Source organism: Musca domestica, unplaced genomic scaffold, assembly GCF_030504385.1.
Source record: "Musca domestica strain aabys unplaced genomic scaffold, Musca_domestica.polishedcontigs.V.1.1 13, whole genome shotgun sequence".
Lineage (NCBI taxonomy): Eukaryota > Metazoa > Arthropoda > Insecta > Diptera > Muscidae > Musca > Musca domestica.
The window spans coordinates 707,371-725,206 of record NW_026712172.1 but is presented as its reverse complement, the minus strand read 5'-3'; the positions used below and the strand labels follow the sequence as shown (position 1 = coordinate 725,206).

Below are 17,836 nucleotides of genomic sequence, written 5' to 3'. Positions count from 1 at the left end.
CTAAAAAATTAAATGACTCATTTTCTCTTTGCAATCTGAATGTAAGGGGACTTAATACAAAATTAACCAGTTTATATACTGATAGCATTGGTTTCTATTATAATGTATTGGTTTTCTCCGAAACTTGGTTAAAAACATCTATATTATATGGTGAAATTTTATGCTCAAACTATCAAATATTTTGAAAAGATCGTGTTTGTAAAAAAAGTGGTGGCGTCCTTATTGCAGGTGATACCAAATATACCACTTATTTAATTGATCTAAATGATTTTCCTCATATAGAATTTGTTGGTGTTTCCATTGAATTGGACAAATCTAAATTGTTTGTAACTTGCTCTTATATTCCACCTTCATCTTCTAAATCGATATGTAACAAGTAAAAAAGCAATAAGTTCGACCGGGCCGAACTTTGAGTACCCTCCACCGTTTGGAAGGAATTTGGAAGTCTTCAAAAAAAAAAAAATATATATATATATAATTAATGATTAAAAATAAATGTATACTGTTAAAATGATAACCAACGCCAAATATAGGGAGTTACCGTTAAATATAAACGAAGACATGGACCTGCATAGGCAAGTTATGTCATAGGCCATTACAATATTCAAACACGAAACTAAAAAATGCTGGTGAACAATGTCACAAAAACATCAGAATACCGAATATAGGGATGAAACGTTATAAGGGGATATACGAAGACACAGACTGTAGTAATGAACTACAAATACGAAAAATGAAACAATTCCGGTGAATAATGCCGCTAACACCATTACGAACTTCAAATATAATTCCGGTGAATAATGTCGCTAAAATCATTAAAGTACCGAATATCGGAAGGTACCGTTATAAGGGGGCTATACGAAGACGTTGACCTGCACAGACGATTTTCTGTCTTGGGCTGTAGTATCCATTTCGAACTTCAAATGCCAAATTTGAAACCATTCCGGTGAATAATGTCGCTAAAACCATCAAAATATCGGCTGGTCATATGTTTATGATTTATGTGTTTGTTTCTCTTTCGAGGCGAGCTTAATGATCTGAAATTTGCAGTGAAAAAAAGCCAGATAGACACTTTCACACACTTACCACTATGCAACGCGCTTCGCCGTTGGTTAAGCGGCTCATCAGGCATATTTGGTGTGGATGATGGCTTACAAGGGCCGTTCTCTGGAAAGAGTATTTATTTCGAACTCATTGCGATTGTCCACAATAACTACATTGCTTCCAATGCATACACTTGTTTGTTATCCCCCCAACGCTATGTGTTGGGGCTATTACAAGTTGACTAGACCAAAAGGTCTGTAACACATATAAATAATAGTCTTAGACCAATAATATCATGTATCGATCTTCCTTTCTTGCTGAGCTGAGTCGAAATAGTTATGTGCGCAATAGATATGTCCGCCTGTTTATTAATTTTTAATCGCGCTACAAGTGGCAGTTACGGTCAGATAGTCACGACAATTTGCATAGATAAAATGGATTTTTTGCAAAGATAATAAATGTCTTCGGCCGTTAAGCGGAGACTTGCTAAATTGTGTCCAGAAAACGCAGTTCCCATTTAAAGTTCGTCGACCCGTGATTTATGTAAACAACGCGCGTCTAAGTCAAATTGAGAGACTTTTCCACTTAGTGTAGAAAACGACTGGGAAAGCTAAGGAGATCGTAAGCAAGATTCCACACACTCACCGTAGCTGCACACCAACTTAGGACGCTTTAGGGAATACCTATGACAATAAAGGGGTCAGCGTGAATAGTCGTCTTAGGATTCTATTTGACCCCCCGAAATAAATCGAGAGACTAGTTCCAATTTTAAATGCTTCAACGTGGTATAAAAGCTTGTTTCTCGACTATGGCTGTTTATAACATTCCAACGGATCAATGGGATCCTATTCTGGATTTCATATTTATTAAAATTCTGTCAAGGTTAACTGTCTTATCTTTATGGTCAGGTATAGTGGCGTTTCTGATTGAGACAATTCGATGGTTTACGGGCTATGAGGGAATCTGATTCCCAAACAAAATCTAATCGAAAGAGCGTTCAATCGCACTTCATTAATTCTTCGTTAAATGTTGACGCAAAATCCTCCTTGTGGTTATTTTGTTCCCTCTGCCCCAAACAAAATCATTATCTTTGATATGTCTCATATACTGGAAATTGTCGGTTGTCAAAACACAGGGATGTTACTGGAACTGTCTGCCTCGAATCAGTAAAAAAGAGCAAACGTTTTAAACAGTGTAGTACTTTCAAAGTCACTCACAATTCCTTATTACATCGGCCTAGCAGTGATAATCGGGAATCATATTTTTTGTCCACACCCTCCCCTCGATCGTTTAATCTCATTGGTTCAAGTACCCAAGTTTTTCACATATCGTAACAAAGAAATGTTCTTCTTGGTACAGCAATGGTCAATATCCTTCACCAAGGTGTTTCTTGTTCATTCCGGGCTCTAATTGATCCTGGTAGAATTGTTGGTTGATTCATCCACAAATGCATAAAAGGAAGTTCACACAAATGGTGGTGGAAAAGAAAAATTCTGAACAAGCTCAATCTAAATTGGTATCCATAGTTCGACACAACGGTTTCGGGAACTTCATAGTCAAATAATCAACGACTTTCGTAGAAAACTTTCGGAAACGGAATTTTGGTATAAAGGTCTTGGATTACGAAAATTTCGATATTACCAATATATACATTTTGAAAAAATCGAATAGTTTCCGTGTTCTATTCATGGGACGGACTGGCTGATTTGGGTGCTTTGTAGCATCATACGGATCGCAATATACATTACTTTTAACGTCAATCTCCATAATTGGTCAATTGGCTGACGGAAAGTCCTTCTGAGCACGCTTAAAAACTTCTACACCTTTACTGATCCTTAGAATTCTCAGAATTAAAATAAAAAAACATAAAAATATAGTCGTACGTGATATTGCAACAACTGAAAAGTCCTCAATGTTGGCCCTAGAAAGGTCAGCACGTACTAGGTTTTGACAACTACGCCTTTGTTGAATAGAAAACTTGTGGCCCATTGAGCAAGCCGCGTACTAAGGTCTGCTCTGAACTTCCTTTAGTGAATAATTTCGTTAGTAGTCTTTCTAGACCGATATAGCCCCTACAAGTGCGGTATAAACAGAAAAAAAGTTAAGTGTTTTGGAAGCTTCCATCTCTGTTATGAATACATGTTAAATTTTGTTTCGATCTGGCAACTCCTTCATATAGAAACAGCATTTTTTTGCAATGGAAAAATTAGAAATTCGTGCTGTCATTAAATATTTACCTAAAAAAGGTTTATCGGGACAAGAAATTCATAATGATATGACAACAATAACAGAAATTGTGGATGAAGAGCCCAAAGAAGGCAAAAATAATTTAATCGGCTGATAAGGTTATGGCAACGGTTTTTTGGGACTTCAAAGGTATTTAATTGATTGACTGTCTGCAAAAGGGTAAACAATATATTCAGAGTACTATTGTAACCTTTTGGATCAATTAAATGTAAAAATTCGAGAAAAACTTCCTGGCTTACAACACAAAAAATATTTTTTCATCAAGACAACGCACAAGAGTTTTTTAACAATACCTAAAATTATTGAATTAAAGTACGAGTTGCTTAATCACCCACGTTATTCTCCTGATTTAGCTCCTAGTGACTTTTACTTGTCACCAAATCTAAAAAAATTCCTTGCTGGCAAGCGTTTTTGCTCAAATGAAGATGCAATTGCAGTTGTAAATCACTATTTTAAAGACCTTGAGAAAAACTATTTTAATCAAGAGATAGAATTGCTAGAAAAGCGTTGGACTAAGTGTATTGATTTTTCAGGAGATTATATTGAAAAAAAAATTTTTTGAAAAACTAAATATTCTCTTTCCATGATAGGCTAAGAATTTTCCGAACCGCCCTCGTATTCAAGTTCTACTACCATCGCAGTGTAAACAAAATTGCTGTGAAAAGTCTGAACTATGCAAAACTGGGACGTGGCTCATTAAGATCTTCGAAGCATAAAATTACATTTGTGCATATGCAAACTAAAACAACTCTATACAGGGTGAGATGAAAAAATTGCAACCAACTTCAGACTGCTGCCATTTCTAAGCCACTTGTCCGACAGCTCTTAAAATTATTCCAGTGATAGCTCATTATATTGTTTACAAGCGTACAAAAGTATTCTGGTGAGAATTTTCTAGGCAAAATTGGAAATAGAATTTAAGCGTGATAGTGTGATTTCTTTATATTTGGCTGGAAAACCACAAGTGGCTATCGTTAGAGCACTCCAGCATTTAAATGTGAATAAATCCTTTGTGTCCCGTACCATCGCTCGTTACCGTAGTACTGGTAGCATAGCCCGACGTCGAGGAAGTGGACGGAAAAAAACAGCAACATAAGCTCAAAAGAGCATAAGAGTTGCTTCGCTTGGCCGAAAGTGGTGAACTGCCAAATTTGGTTTTATCCGATGAAAAAACATAAGTTTTTTCAGCAGTTTGTAAACAAACAAAATTATCGTGTTTACTTGCCAAAGAGGTCAGCTGAAAAGTGCACGTTCGGTTAGCTCCAGAACTCAAGCACAGGCCATGGTGATGGTGTGGGCCGCCATAAGACCCGATGGTCGCTCTCCGCTCGTATTAATCGACCGTGGCATCAGAATAAATGCCGAATATTATCGTGAAAATATTCTGGAGGGTGCCCAAGGCCCAAGGCTTTAGGGCACACAAACATTTTGGCCGCAGACCTTGGACATTCCAACAGGACTCCATCGCACCATCGCACTCAGCACACGCCACTAAGAATGGTTAAAAAATCCGTTGGACTATGTCTGGAGTATTTTAGAAAGCAAGGTTGGCACTAAAAAGTACCAAAGTGTCGATCACCTGAAACAAGCGTTTCGCCGGAAATGGGCCAAAATACCGCAGAGCAACATTCGGGCAGCGTGTGACGTTTTCATTGGCCGTTTGAAGGCCATAATTCGTGCCAAAGGTGACCAATTCGAACAAATCTAAACTCATTCTAAAATTTGATGCTATTTCCGACATTTCTTGCTTTCATTCAATAACATTAAAAAAATATATATAAATTAGGGAAAAGAAAAAATTAGTGTGTCAAAGTCCGCACTATAGAAACTCTGGGAAACAAGTGTCGGCGGAGTTCCCCTAATAGGGCTAGTATGACTAATACGTAAGTGAGACCGTCAATTAAAAGAGAACAGAACACGATAGTTTTAGAGAAAATTTGGCCAATTTCCGTGTATATTGCGGTAAACATATTACCTTTTAATTAGTACAATATGTACATAAGATTAGAATTTAAGCGAGTGTTATTGCTTGTCATTCAACCAACGATGGGAACACGGCTGCGTCGTTCCAAATTAAGAGCTGACTGTTTAACCATCATGTACAACAATTCTTACTTAATATTTGCCACCTCTCTTAAAACAACGAGTGCAAACTAACGATTTCAACGAGTGTAAACTAACGAATTTTAACATATGGAAGTATTGAGCAAAACCTTTTACATTTTTTTAATCATTCTTTTTTTTAAATAAACGAGCTTACAATATACAGAATCGAAATCGTTATTTAAGACCCAAGCCCATTAGAGACCTTTAAAACATTCGGGGTCTCTAGAGCCCACAGATCATTATGGATCTTGAACACTTTAGAGGTCGTCAAAGACCGAGGCCATTAGGGACCTGGTAAACATTCCGGGCCATTCGAGGCCCCGGGCTATTAGGATCCCGCCAAGTAAGCCAAATGATTTACGTTTTATGAGGCAGCCATAACACGAACATTCCGTGCGATATACGAACATAAAGTTTTATGTGATCATACTCGTAATAATCCAGTCAAACTTAGACCAAAAAATGGTGATTTTTAACCAATCCAGGGTACAACTCTGACGCTTTCAAAGTATAACTATCATGTTTCTTGATCAAAAGTAGGAGGCGGACAAAGACAAATTCGAATTTATAGGTGTCACTATCTGACTCACGATAGGGCGATCTCTGTGTGATGTCTCTGATTGCACTTCCGACAACAACGGCACTTCGTGTCCCTTACGAAGGCAATGTACACATGATCAATTTAAATCTTTTCTTCGGTGTACCATTTACGAACCGAGTACAAAGAGGCAATTTTCTTGCTCAGGAAGAGAACGCGACAATCTTAGTAGACACATTATTGCGACTCAAATTAAGCGAAGTTTCTACTTTCCTCATTTCATGAAAACGCAGATGAGTTTGGATGCTACCTGTCAAGAATGTATGTAACTCTTTCGAAGATAATATTCTCGTATTTGATTTCACACTTTGCCTATCATAAAGCGTGAGTGACCTCAGGCATTTTTTTTCAGACAAATAAGTACTACCGTTGGTACATCAAAAATTGCCTTTGTCGAAAGGCTACTGTTTATCCCGCGTTGTATTAACTAAGTCACGATCTAGATCCAGCTCCAATCCAATTCTAATATTGCAGAGCTAGCAATTTGCGTGCCCACAACATGAGAATTTGGGGCGACGAACTAGGTGTTTAGTCGGTAACATGGAAAGACTGTGTTCCAGAATCGATTGCACAGGGATGCTCCAACAAAAAATAGACTGAATAAAGTTGAGAAGAGTTCGGAGATACATTTGATTCAATCTGAAATTTAAACAATAATCTTTTTATAGCCGATTGGCAAAACATATACTCCTCCTTAGACGAAACCTCAGACTTGCTGTATAATGAATCAAGATCTTCAGAACTTTCTACATATGAGAGGCAGTTATTGAAAGCTTCTTCAACTGGCTTTTCTAATTTCTAATTCCTACATTCCTAACCTGTAGATCATAAAAATCGAGTTCATCTTCCTTTAATGCACCGAATTGTACAGTGAATCTCACAATAGAGTTTGAAATGCGTATAAATAAGTTAATTGGAGTGGAAGGCATTTTAATAAAATAAAGACGAAACATTATCCAAATAATATTCATCCCTATTCGGTAAAACTTTTGCCAGATTTTTTTTTTTTTTTTGCTGCGCAGCAAACAATAAGTTTTAATTCAAATTCGACCTATTCGGGGCATCTGCCATAAATGTTCTTGAAAGCGTGTCAACTACTATGTTGGATGTACCCCGTACATATTAAATATAATTAGTAAATTGTTGCATTCTAATTGTCGGATATGCCTCGAACTTCTTTCTATAGCACGTATCATAGGCTTGGGGTCAGAATATAACGAGCATATAGCGATCAACGGCAATTTTACTTTCGTATCGGACAATTTCCTTGAAAAGATTTCCGCCAGTCCAGAAATAACCAATGCTACTCATGAATTTTTGGATCAATTTTAGCGGTATTCGGCTTCTCGACATCTTTAACGTCTCCACAGCACAAGAGACAAAAAAATGTCATGCAGACATTTCGTAAATCAGTGCGCTTTCTGATTCCACAATAACGTCCAGCTTAAGCATCCTGTCAAATTCAGCATATATAAATGTCTATGTTTGATCGCTCTCGCTGCGCCTGTAACTATCACGAGCTGTAAATGAATAAACTAAGCTACATGTGCGCTTTAGTATTTCTAAAAGTGTGATTTATGGATAAATCGCTGATATCAATGGGAATATATCCTAACAATGCCCGTTTGGTACTAACACATATGAAAGGGGAAATATGCTCAAAAATTTTTCTTCTAAAAATAAGTCTCTACCCAGGCTTGATACAATAAAAATATTGATATTCAATCCAACTCCTGCTATTAGATGTATTAACAAATGAGTTTTCTAAATAAAAAAGCTGTCTCGTGACCACACAAGTTTTAGATGTCCCGGTGTCCATCAATCCTAAAATCTTCTGGCCAAAGAAATAACATCAAGGACATCTACATCCAAATCCAATTTAAGATAATTCTGTTGAAAATGTAGCTAAATTCCTCAAAACACCGAATATTAGAAGGTACAGTTGTATGGGGGCCATTGCAAAGTCTAAATTTAAAATTATGCTATTCTATATAAAACCATCAAAATACGGATAAGCAATTTTCTGTCGGTGGATGTAGTATCCATTAAGAACTTCGAATACTAAATTTAGTACAATTTCGGTGAAAAATGTGACAAAAATCATCGAAATACCGAATATCAAGGGATACCTAAGCTTGAAACTGTATGGACAGCTATTTGCAAAGTTATTTCTTACAAAAATGGAGCACTACAGAAAGACAGGCTAGGGGAATGCATCTCAGCAAAATTTATCAAATTTAACAGACGGACAGAAAGACGAACGGGCAAAGCTTAATCGACATGGGCACTTATGCTGATCAAACCTATATATGCTCCGTGGGATCTAAAATATATATATATATATATATATATATATATATATATATATATATATATATATATATATATATATATATATATATATATATATATATATATATATATAAATGAAAGTTGTGTTAGTTACTACGCTTATAACTTAAGAACCGCTGAACTGATTTTAATGATTCATACAAATTCGGAATTGTCTCCTATCCGAAAAGGATAATATACCAAAAAATCACGTAAAAATGTGATATATTAACATTTTCATTTTGACTTTTGCAATGTACAATAGTAATGTTTTATTTTGCATGATTTTTTTCCATTTTGACTTACTTTTTTCTAATGTACATTTGTAGTGTTTTTTATATTTTATTTTTGAATTTGAATATCATAATATCAATTTATTTAATTGACTTGATTTCTTGAGAACTGAAATTGATGACGGGTTACATGGAAGTGTAGTACCGAATTATGTGGTGGCGAAACGGAATAGATGATATCGAAATAATTTAACGCGGTCACACCAAAGTTAGAAGATAATAACCTTTTTAAAATCGCTAAAAAAATTACGAAAAAAGAGATCTCATTACAAAAATTCTCAAAACGGGAAAATATCGAAAAAAATGTCCAATGGAATTGAATTTTAAAATAAAAGTACATTCTATTGACAAACTTTGTAAGGATCTTTAAACAGTTGCTGTAAAAAATCAGCGAACAAGTTGAAGATTTTTTCAATTTGTTATTATTCTTTTGTCTTTTTTTTTTTTTTTTTCAATTTGTATTATCATATTGAATTCAGTGGATTTTTTGTGAACGAAATAAAGAATAATTTTTCACTATATACAATTTTTCACCAAAAAATAAGTGCGAAATACGATTGTAACTAACATCTACCTTTTAACTCCAGGGCCTACATCGTGCTTCAGCTGGAAGATGCGCAGACATTTAAACAAACAAAAATGACCGAAAAAGACTAATGGGGCTCATTTCAAAGCGTGGACCTACTTCTTTCATGTGACAATAATCCGTCCAATGAGAGCTCAAAATGCAAAAATTTTTGGGACTACAATCAGTAAAGTACCAAATATAAAGGGTGCAAAATAATAGAGCGAATGGGACTTTTAGTAAGAAAAGGATTTCTATCCTTCCAAAAATTCTTCCCGAATATTTAAGATACCTTAAATCGCTTTTGCATGACCTGCAATATGATATATGATATCGATCATAAATAACCATTGTATGATTTAAGCTATTTTTGAAGTCTTCGTCATTTTCTTCTATTTTTGGCCAAATATCTTTGTTTCTAAGGGAGTAGAAAATTCTCGGAGTAGGGCCCATATTGATCTTGACCACTAAAAAATTGTATTTATGCTACCCTGGCGTAAGGAACCATCGTACAGATAATTGCCACATAGAAATTTATTCATGTAAAGTCCCACATTGGAGTATCCCAAGTCCACTTTCACATCTAATGTGTGGTCAGAAAAGAAAATTTTGTATTCTATTGAATTTGTAACCCCCAAGAGAATATTGGTTGGGAACGTAGATATAGATGTACATCCCAAATCAAATAAATTGTGAAAAACAAGAACAAATTATAAATATAAGAAAGTAGCACGGGACCGAATATTTGTTGAATCGTCATTGAATTATACTATGATGAAAAATATGGACTTTATGGCGTCTCCAATTTACAATTTAAATGACAAATAAAATTAGTTCCCATCTTACGGTAATTGGAGTAAAATAGTAATTATATTTGATTATCCTGAAATCAGTCTGCCCTCAATTATGAGATGGATAAAATTATTTTTACTTATTTAAATCACGTGAATTTTTTTCAGTTTGACATGCTATGTTGTTCTGCTATATTTTCGATTTGGCCTCTATTTGTCATCTTGGATTATAAGGGGTGAAGAAAGTTTTCAATGTAGGTCGATGTTTCGCAGTAGTGCCCATATGAAGGTACTTCCTGATTTTACCTTATTTCAAAGGATTTGGCTAAAAATGTGTATTTGGGGGGGTGAAAATCGTACACAAAAATTTCAACATATCTACAAATTTTAGAATTTTCTCCATGTAATAGTACCCCCACAAGTCCACCTTTTGGCGGACTTATGAGAACTCTAATGCACAATCTGAGGTGTTAATGGGTTTAAAAAAGTAATTAACTTTGGCTATTCTTAAATCATTCAGCCCTCAATTATGAGGTGTACAAAATACAGTAAATTCCAAATTACTGCTCATTTGACTAAAAACTAAAAATTAATCGACCAGTACATGAACACTTATAACAGTCATATCTTTGAATAATTATGCTTTGACAAATATGCATAATAGACTAAAACTACGGGCCGGCAACGCGGACAGGGTCAGCTAGTATATATATATATATATATATATATATATATATATATATATATATATATATATATATATATATATATATATAGATATTTTAACGATTCAAACAAATTCGGAATTGTCTCTTTTCCGAAAAGGATAATATCCAAAAAAATCGCGTAAAAATGTGATATATTAACATTTTCATTTTGACTTTTGAATTGTACAATAGTAATGTTTTATTTTGCATGATTTTTTTCCATTTTGACTTACTTTTTTCTAATGTACATTTGTAGCGTTTTTTATGTTTTATTTTTGAATTCGAATATTAATACCAATTTATTTAATTGACTTGATTTCTTGAGAACTGAAATTGATGGCGGGTTACATGGAAGTGTAGTACCGAATTATGCGGTGGCGAAACGGAATAGAGGATATCGAAATAATTAAACGCGGTCACACCAAAGTTAAAAGATAATTACTTTTTCAAAATCGCCAAAAACTCACGAAAAAGAGATCTCATTGCACAAATTCTGAAATCGGGAAAAAATCGAAAAAAAAAATTTTTTTTCAATGGAATCGATTTTTAAAATAATAGTACATTCTATTGACAAACTTTGTAAGGACCTTTAAACATTTGCTGTAAAAAATCGGCTAACAAGTTGAATATTTTTACAATTTGTTATTCTTTTTTTGTCAATTTTTTTTTTTTCAATTTGCATTATCATATTGAATTCAATTGATTTTTTGTGAACAAAATGAAGAATAATTTTTCACTATACAATTTTTCACCAAAATAAGTGCGAAATAGAATGTAAACTGACATCTACCTTTCAACTCCAAGGCCTATATCGTGGTTCAGCTGGAAGATGCGAACACATTTAAATAATCAAAAATGACCGAAAAAGCCTAATGGGCCTCATCTCAAAGCGTGAACATGCCTTTTTTATGTGACAATAATCCGTCCAATGAGAGCTCAAAATGCAAAATTCTTTGGGAGTACAATCAGGAAAATACCAAATATAAAAGGTGCAAAATAGTAGAGCGAATGGGACTTTTATTAAGAAAAGGATTTCTATCCTCCCAGAAATTCTTCCCAAACATTCAAGATACCTTAAATCGCTTTTGCAGGTCATGATATAGATCATAACTCACGGATAAGGGTACAACCCGATTTTATATTTATATAACCATCGTATGATTCAAGCTATTTTTGGGGTCTTAGTCCCTTTTTATTTTTTGGCCCTTATTAGGCATCTTTGTGTCTAAGGGGGTACAGAACCTCTTCGCATAAAATTTGAAATTTTCAGAGTAGGGCCCATATTGGTCTTGAACACATTCATCAATTGATTTGGCTAAAAAATTTTGTTATGCTACCCTGGGGAAGGGAACCATCATACAGATAATTGCCACATAGGAATTATTTAAGTAAAGTCTCCACATTGGAGTATCCCAAGTCCACTTTCACACCTAATGTGTGGTCAGAAAGGAAAATTTTGTATTCTATTGAATTTGTAACTCCCAAGAGAATATTGGTTGGGAACGTAGATTTGGAATGTACATCTATATGAAATAAATTGTGGGAACATGAACAAATTACAAATATAAGAAAGTAGTACGGGACCGAATATTTGTTGAATCGACATTGAATTATACTATGATGAAAAATATGGACTTTATGGGGTCTCCAATTTACAATTTAAATGGAAAATAAAAAAATTCCCATCTTACGGTAATGGGTGTGAAATACCTATAATTTTGAGTTGGCCTCTATTTGCCATATTGCATTATAAGGGGTAGAAGAAAGTTTTCAAAGTAGGTCGGTGTTTCGGAGTAGTGCCCATATAAAGGTACCTCCTGATTTTACCATATTTCAAAGGATTTGGCTAAAAATGTGTATTCGGGGGGTGAAAATCTTACACAAAAATGTCAACATATTCACAAATTTTAGAATTTTCTCCATGCAATAGTATACCCTCAAGTCCACCTTTTGGCGGACAAACAGACCGACATGGTTAGGGGGACTTATGAGGACTCTAATGCACAATCTAAGGTGCTAATGGGTTTAAAAAAGTAATTAACTTTGCCTATTCTTAAATCTTTCAGCCCTCAATTATGAGGTGTACAAAATACAGTAAATTCCAAATTGCTTCTCATTTGGCTGTAAAATTTTGCTACGATTTTTACCATACTAAAAATTAATTTGATCCCTTACATGGGGATAAGATTCATATATACTTTTTAATAGATTTGTATAGCACATCCACACATTTGAAGCACACGGTTTAAATATTGAAGTCCACGGCTTATAAATGGGTACAGATATTTTAAAACACCTTTTAATCGACCAGTACGCAAACACTTACATCAGTCATATCTGTGAATAATTATGCTTTTAAAAATATGCATAATAAACAAAAACTACGAGCCGGCAACGCGGACCGGGCCAGCTAGTATATATATATATAAAAGAAAGTTGTGTTAGTTACTACGCTTATAACTTAAGAACCGCTGGATTGATTTTAACGATTCATACAAATTCGGAATTGTCTCCTCTCCGAAAAGGATAATATCCAAAAAAATCGCGTAAAAATGTGATATATTAACATTTTCATTTTGACTTTTCAAATGTACAATAGTAATGTTTTATTTTGCATGATTTTTTTCCATTTTGACTTATTTTTTCTAATGTACATTTGTAGTGTTTTTTATATTTTTTATTTTTGAATTCAAATATTAATACCAATTTATTTAATTGACTTGATTTCTTGAGAAATGTAACTGATGGCGAGTTACATGGAAGTGTAGTACCGAATTATGTGGTGGCGAAACGGAATAGATGATGTCGAAATAATTTAATGGAATCGAATTTTAAAATAGAAGTACATTCTATTGACAAACTATATAAGGATCTTTAAACATTTGCTGTAAAAAATCAGCGAACAAGTTGAAGATTTTTTCAATGTGTTATTCTTCTTTTGTCAATTTATTTTTTTTTCAATTTGTATTATCTAATTGAAAAATTTTCACTATATACAAATTTTCACCAAAAAATGAAATAAGTGGGAAATACGATGTTTACTGACATCTACCTTTCAACTCCAGGGCCGACATCGTGGTTCAGCTGGAAGATGCGAACACATTTGAACAAACAAAAATTACCGAAAAAGCCTAATGGGGCTCATTTCAAAGCGTGGAACTACTTCTTTCCTTTCACAATAATCCGTCCAATGTACAATCAGAAAAATACCAAATAAAAAGGGTGGAAAATAGTAGAGCGAATGGGACTCTAAGTAAGAAAAGGATTTCTATCCTTCCAGAAAATCTTCCCAAACATTCAAGATACCTTAAATCGATTTTGCCGTTCATGATATCGATCATAACTCACGGATAAGGGTACAACCCGATTTCATATTTATATAACCATCGTATGATTTAAGCTATTTTTGGTGTCTTGGTCACTTTTTTAATATTTTGGCCATTGTTTGGCATCTTTGTTTCTAAGGAGGTGGAGAACCTCTTCGCATAAAGTTTGAAATGTTCAGAGTAGGGCCCATTTCGGTCTTGACCACATTCATTAATTGATTTGGCTAAAAATTGTATTTATGCTACTCTGGGGTAGGGAACCATCATACAGATAATTGCCACATAGGACTTAATTTAAGTAAAGTCCCCACATTGGAGTATCCCCAAGTCCACTTTCACATCTAATTGGTGGTCAGAAAAGAAAATTTTGTTTTCTATTGAATTTGTAACCCCCAAGAGAATATTGGTTGGGCCACGTTTTGGTATAACCCTTATATAAATGTATCCCTGATTTCAGCTGTGACCGTGGTGTTGGCCACGTTTTTCAACTGATTTGGCCATTAATTGCTGTATTTAGGCTACTTTGTGAGTAGAGAACCATCTTACAGAAAAATGTCAACATACGTAAATATTTTGGTACAGTCCCCATATAGTCTCCAGGCCCGCCGATCTATAGTGATGTTTGCCGATTGGCGGACAACAACGCGGGTATTGTTTAATCGTCATTGAATTTTACTATGAACAAGAACATAGACTTTTTGGGGACTCTAATGCGCAATTTGAGGTGCTATGGTAATGGGTGTAAAAGCGTAATTAACTTTGACTATTCAGAAATTATTTTGCCCTCCTTCCATAGTTATTTATTTCTATTTAGTCGAATCAATATTTAAATTGTAAAATGAGCTAGATTTGTGAAATATTATGCTATGCAAAATTTGCATTAAAGACTAAAACTACGGACCGGCAACGAGGACCGGACCATATATATATATATATATATATATATATATAATATTGATATATATATATATATATATATATATATATATATATGTATGTATATATATATATATATATATATATATATATATATATATATATATATATATATATATATATATATAATATATATATATATATATATATATATATATATATATATATATATATATATATATATATATATATATATATATATATATATATATATATATATATATATATATATATATATATATATATATATATATATATGGAGGGAATAATAAATACTTCAATCAAGCAGTATATAAAGAATTATGATATAATTTCATAATGTTAAAAGCATTTGTTCACTTACCTTCCTTCCATATCCTCCAGATCTTGATTAACCTTTTTAATTCTCTTTTCTGCAGCATTTAGTTCATTCCTGCAGTTTATGAGCTTTCGTTTTCTATCTTCCACAGATATTTCTTGCAATGCTTGTATTAATTCATCTCTGCGTCTAAACAAGTTATTAACTAACAAATTATCCAGTTTATTTTTTATGACCTCCAGTTGCATTCTTTGCGTAAATGCCTCCTTATTTTCTTGATTTAATTTTCGAATGTCTTCATTAAGTTGGTCTATTTCTTTCTGATCATGGACGGAAAGTGTAGACATTAATTCTTGATTTAATTCCATTTCTAACCCAGACTTCGTACTATTCATGGCATCCAAGCTAGCCTTGCATTGGGCAAGTGATCGTTCTTTTGGGGTTCTATATTTTTCTATCCGGACTAATTCTTCTTTCATCAAACGAATTTCTCCTTGTACCTTTTCAAAAATATCTTTAGATTTCCCCTGTTTTGTCTCAGTTTTTTGCATTTCTGAAACAACAGCATTTATGTTGTTTTCTACTATCTTTAGATCATTACGAATTTTGTTAAGCTCTTTTTCAAAGTCTTTTATTTGAGCTGTTAATTCTGTCCTCTTTTTCTGCATTTCCAAACGAGACCGCGAGGTGTTAAAGTATCCGCCAGTAAGAGAACCTTTGGATGAAACTTGGTCACCATCTAATGTTACACAATCCAACCCTGTAGATTTTGCTAATTCAGTTGCTCTCTCCAAATTGCGACATATTAACGTTTTCCCAAATATGTAACACAGAGCCTTTCCATGTTGCTCATCATACTTAAGTTTAGATATCATTGGGATTGAGTCTGGATCATCTGGATATTCATGATTTTTCACTTGCAATCTATTAAGAGGCATAAAAGTAACTTCTCCTGGCAATTTCAGCTTGTTCATCTCTTTCAAAATTTGTGTTCCAACTTTATCAGATTCAACGATGTGATGAAAAAGTCTATTTCCAGCTGTGACTTCCACTGCAGTGTATATTGTCTTATCACAGCTAAAATTTTCAATAACCGGCCCGTAATAAGCATGGGCAATATCAGCGTATTGGCCGCCTTTCTCTAGAAAATTATCTAAGACTTTCCTAACAGAATCGCGACCATTTAAAATCGGTTTTCCCGCCATACTACGGAGTGCTTGATCGGTTTTTGACAATTCTTCCTTATGCGATTGTAGTTGTTGTGTCATTTGAGTTTCCTTCCGCCACAATTCGTTTCTTGTAGCTTGGTAATGATCTTTAGTTTTTTTAAGTTCATAATACTTCTTATTGTGCTCATCTATTTGATATCGTAACTGTTCCAATTCAGTTGAGTTTTCTTCTATTTTTTTGCCTAAATCCTTTTCTGCATTTGCGTCCTTTTTAAGATCCTCCACCAATTTCGAATGGTGGTTAATTTTATCCTTAATTTGTTTGCTTATAGATTTAAGCTCGTTTTGGATCCAACGATCACGTTCTTCTCGAGATGAAAATTGAGATCCACGACCTTGTTTTGCATAAAGTTCCTTCCTTTTTTGTTCTTTTAAAGCTAACTCACGTGAACATTCTTCTTCTTTTCGCTTCATGGCTTCATACTTTGGCTTTACCTCTTCTAACTCTCTTTCCTTTTCACTGATCGTCACCTTCAACTTCTTTAATTCCTGGTCAGCTCGTTCTTTAGATTTGTTGTCACCTTGCACTTCATCATTCAGATCAATTATAGTTAGATCTAGTTTGGTCTTCTCCCGTAGTAACTGTTGCTGCTCGGTTAAAAGTATGGACCTTTCTTCCTTGGTGGTTACTACATTTTTTTTTGCATCCTTAAGATTTTTTTGGATTTCCTTGATTTTTTCTTGAGCTTTCTGAATTTCAGTGTTATAAACTTTCTTCTTGTCGACAGACGTTTTACGTTGTTGTTGTATATCATCCAATGCCTTTTTAGTTTCCTTTAACTCTGTTTCATGTATTATATACTCTAAAATTCGACGCGCTTTATCCCATTTTTGATATTCTTTAAGTTCTTCCTTCTCTTCTTCAAGAGTCTTTAGTCGATCCTCAATTGTTTTAAGATACTCAGAAATCTTTTCTAATTTTCCTTCTGTTTCCCGTAGTATGTTTAGAGATTCTTCCTTTCTTTCATCGTATACACGAGTGCCAGCTACTTCACGTAACAATTTAAGTCTGTAAGAGTCCGCTGCCGTTGCCATCTGATTTATTTTTCCTTGTTTTACGATGTAGTAAGGATTAGAATTCGAAAATCCTGCGGATTCCAACAAATTGACTACCTCTGTCCTTGGAACGACTTTTTTATTAAGAAAGTATTGGTCTTTTTTAGCTCCAATGACCCTTCTCAAATAAATTTCGTCCTTATCAATCTATAAACGAAAATAAAAAAGTTTTACCTTTTAATCTTCTATCTTCTATATATATAAAAATCAATTGTTGTTTGTTGGTAACGGAATCAGTCGAAAACGGCTGGACCGATTTGCATAATTTTTTGTACAAACGTTCGTCATACCCCGAGTTAGGTTTTTAAA

General features: G+C 34.0%; 1 protein-coding gene across 2 annotated transcripts in view; it reads right to left on the bottom strand.

Moving 5' to 3' along the window:
* Positions 1-17,836, bottom strand: part of LOC101890560 (structural maintenance of chromosomes protein 3) — a 254,949-nt gene that overhangs the window by 73,622 nt on the left and 163,491 nt on the right. For both annotated transcript variants that reach the window (XM_059118472.1, XM_059118473.1), the window contains one exon: positions 15,288-17,674. In XM_059118472.1, coding sequence (XP_058974455.1) covers positions 15,288-17,674 — 2,387 coding nt within the window. The remainder of the gene's footprint in view (positions 1-15,287; positions 17,675-17,836) is intronic.